Here is a 1,490-nt window from a genome sequence, read left to right as displayed (position 1 = left end):
CTGCTGCTGCTGTTGCTGCTGCTGCTGCTGCTGCTGCTGCTGCTGCTGCTAGGGGGGCTGCTGCCGACAGGCTGCGCATGCACGCAGCAGCAGCAGCAGCAGCAGCAGCGCATGCATGCAGCAGCAAAAAAGTAGCAGCAGAAAAAAATAAATGACAGACAAAACAGCAATGAATACAGCACAGCCAGAGGCTGGCTGATAGCAGCAGCAGCAGCAGCAGCAGCAGCTTCTGCTGCTGCTGCTGCTGCTGCTGCTGCTGCTGCAACAGCTGCCAGCACCAGCATTCCTGTAGTACACACTATGTCGCTTGTGCTCGCACACCGCAGCAGCACCAGCAACAGCAGTAGCTGCATCAACAGCAGCAGCAGCAGCAGCAGCAGCAGCAGCAGCAACAGCAGCAGCAGCAGCAGCAGCAGCAGCAGCATGGATCTACCAGAGTTGACGCCGGGCATGCAGCGTCTGCTGCTGCGTTACTTATCTATGAGCGATGAGCCTGCTGCTGCCTACGCCTATCTCCTCAAGCCGCCGCCTCAGCCCCAGCAGCAGCAGCAGCAGCAGCAGCAACAGCAGCAGCAGCAGCAGCAGCAGCAGCAGAGAATATGCAGCAGCTCGTGCTTGGCCAACGTGCGGCAGCAACAGCAGCAGCTGCAAAAATCCACAAACGCGCGATGGCAGCAGCAGCAGCAGCAGCAGCAGCAGCAAAACGCAGACTCTTCTGACCGCCAGGAATCCTTCACTGTGCAGCAACTGCAGCAGCAGCAACAGCAGCAGCAGCAGCAGCAACTGCAGCAGCAGCAACTGCAGCAGCAGCAGCTTGAGCCACAGCTGATAGCCGTTGCGGTTCGTCCTCCGCTGCAGCGCCTGCAGCAGGCACAACAGCAGCAACAACAGCAGCAGCAGCAGCAACAGCAGCAGCAGCAGCAGCAGCAAGCAGCAGCCCTGCAGCAAGCGGCTTTGCTACCGCCGCAGCAACTGCAGCAGCCACAGCAGCAGCTGCAGCCACAGCAGCAGCTGCAGCAGCAGCAGCAGCAGCAGCAGCATGCGGGTGCTTCCACTTCAACAGCAATTCAGCTGCAGGGGCTGCAGCAGCAACTGCAGCAGCTGCAGCTGCAGCAACTGCAGCAGCTGCAGCAGCAGCAGCTGCAGCAGCTGCAGCAGCGAACCTTGCAGGTGTTGCTGAGCCACCGCGAGACAGCGCCCCGCAGCGCAGGAGGACTGCAGCAGCAGCAGCAGCAGCAGCAGCAACAGCAGCAGCAGCTGCTGCAGTTGCAGCAGCAGCAGGTACAACAGCAGCAACAGCAGCGGCAGCAGCAGCAGTTGCAACAGCAGCAGTTGCAGCAACAGCCGCACTGTCTTCATGTCCAGTCCCTCCCCCAGCATCTGCCGCAGCAGCAACAGCTGCAGCAGCAGCAGCAGCAGCTGCTGCAGCAGCAGCAGCAGCAGCAGCAGTTGCAGCCGCAGCAACAGTTGCAGCAGCAGCAAGAGCAGCA

General features: G+C 61.0%; 1 protein-coding gene across 1 annotated transcript in view; it reads left to right on the top strand.

Moving 5' to 3' along the window:
* Nucleotides 1–300: 300 nt before the first annotated feature.
* The window catches only part of EMH_0062060 (uncharacterized protein), a gene marked incomplete at both ends in the record, with an annotated part of 2,168 nt that continues 978 nt past the window's right edge, over nucleotides 301–1,490 (top strand). Inside the window, 2 exons of the mRNA XM_013497992.1 lie at nucleotides 301–1,172; nucleotides 1,211–1,490. Of these exons, the coding sequence (XP_013353446.1) occupies nucleotides 301–1,172; nucleotides 1,211–1,490 (1,152 nt within the window). The remainder of the gene's footprint in view (nucleotides 1,173–1,210) is intronic.

The sequence above is a fragment of the Eimeria mitis genome, genomic scaffold, assembly GCF_000499745.2.
Source record: "Eimeria mitis Houghton genomic scaffold, Emh_scaff3079, whole genome shotgun sequence".
Taxonomy (NCBI): Eukaryota; Apicomplexa; class Conoidasida; order Eucoccidiorida; family Eimeriidae; genus Eimeria; species Eimeria mitis.
Note: the sequence above shows the minus strand (reverse complement) of the source record. Positions and strands in the feature narration are given on the sequence as shown.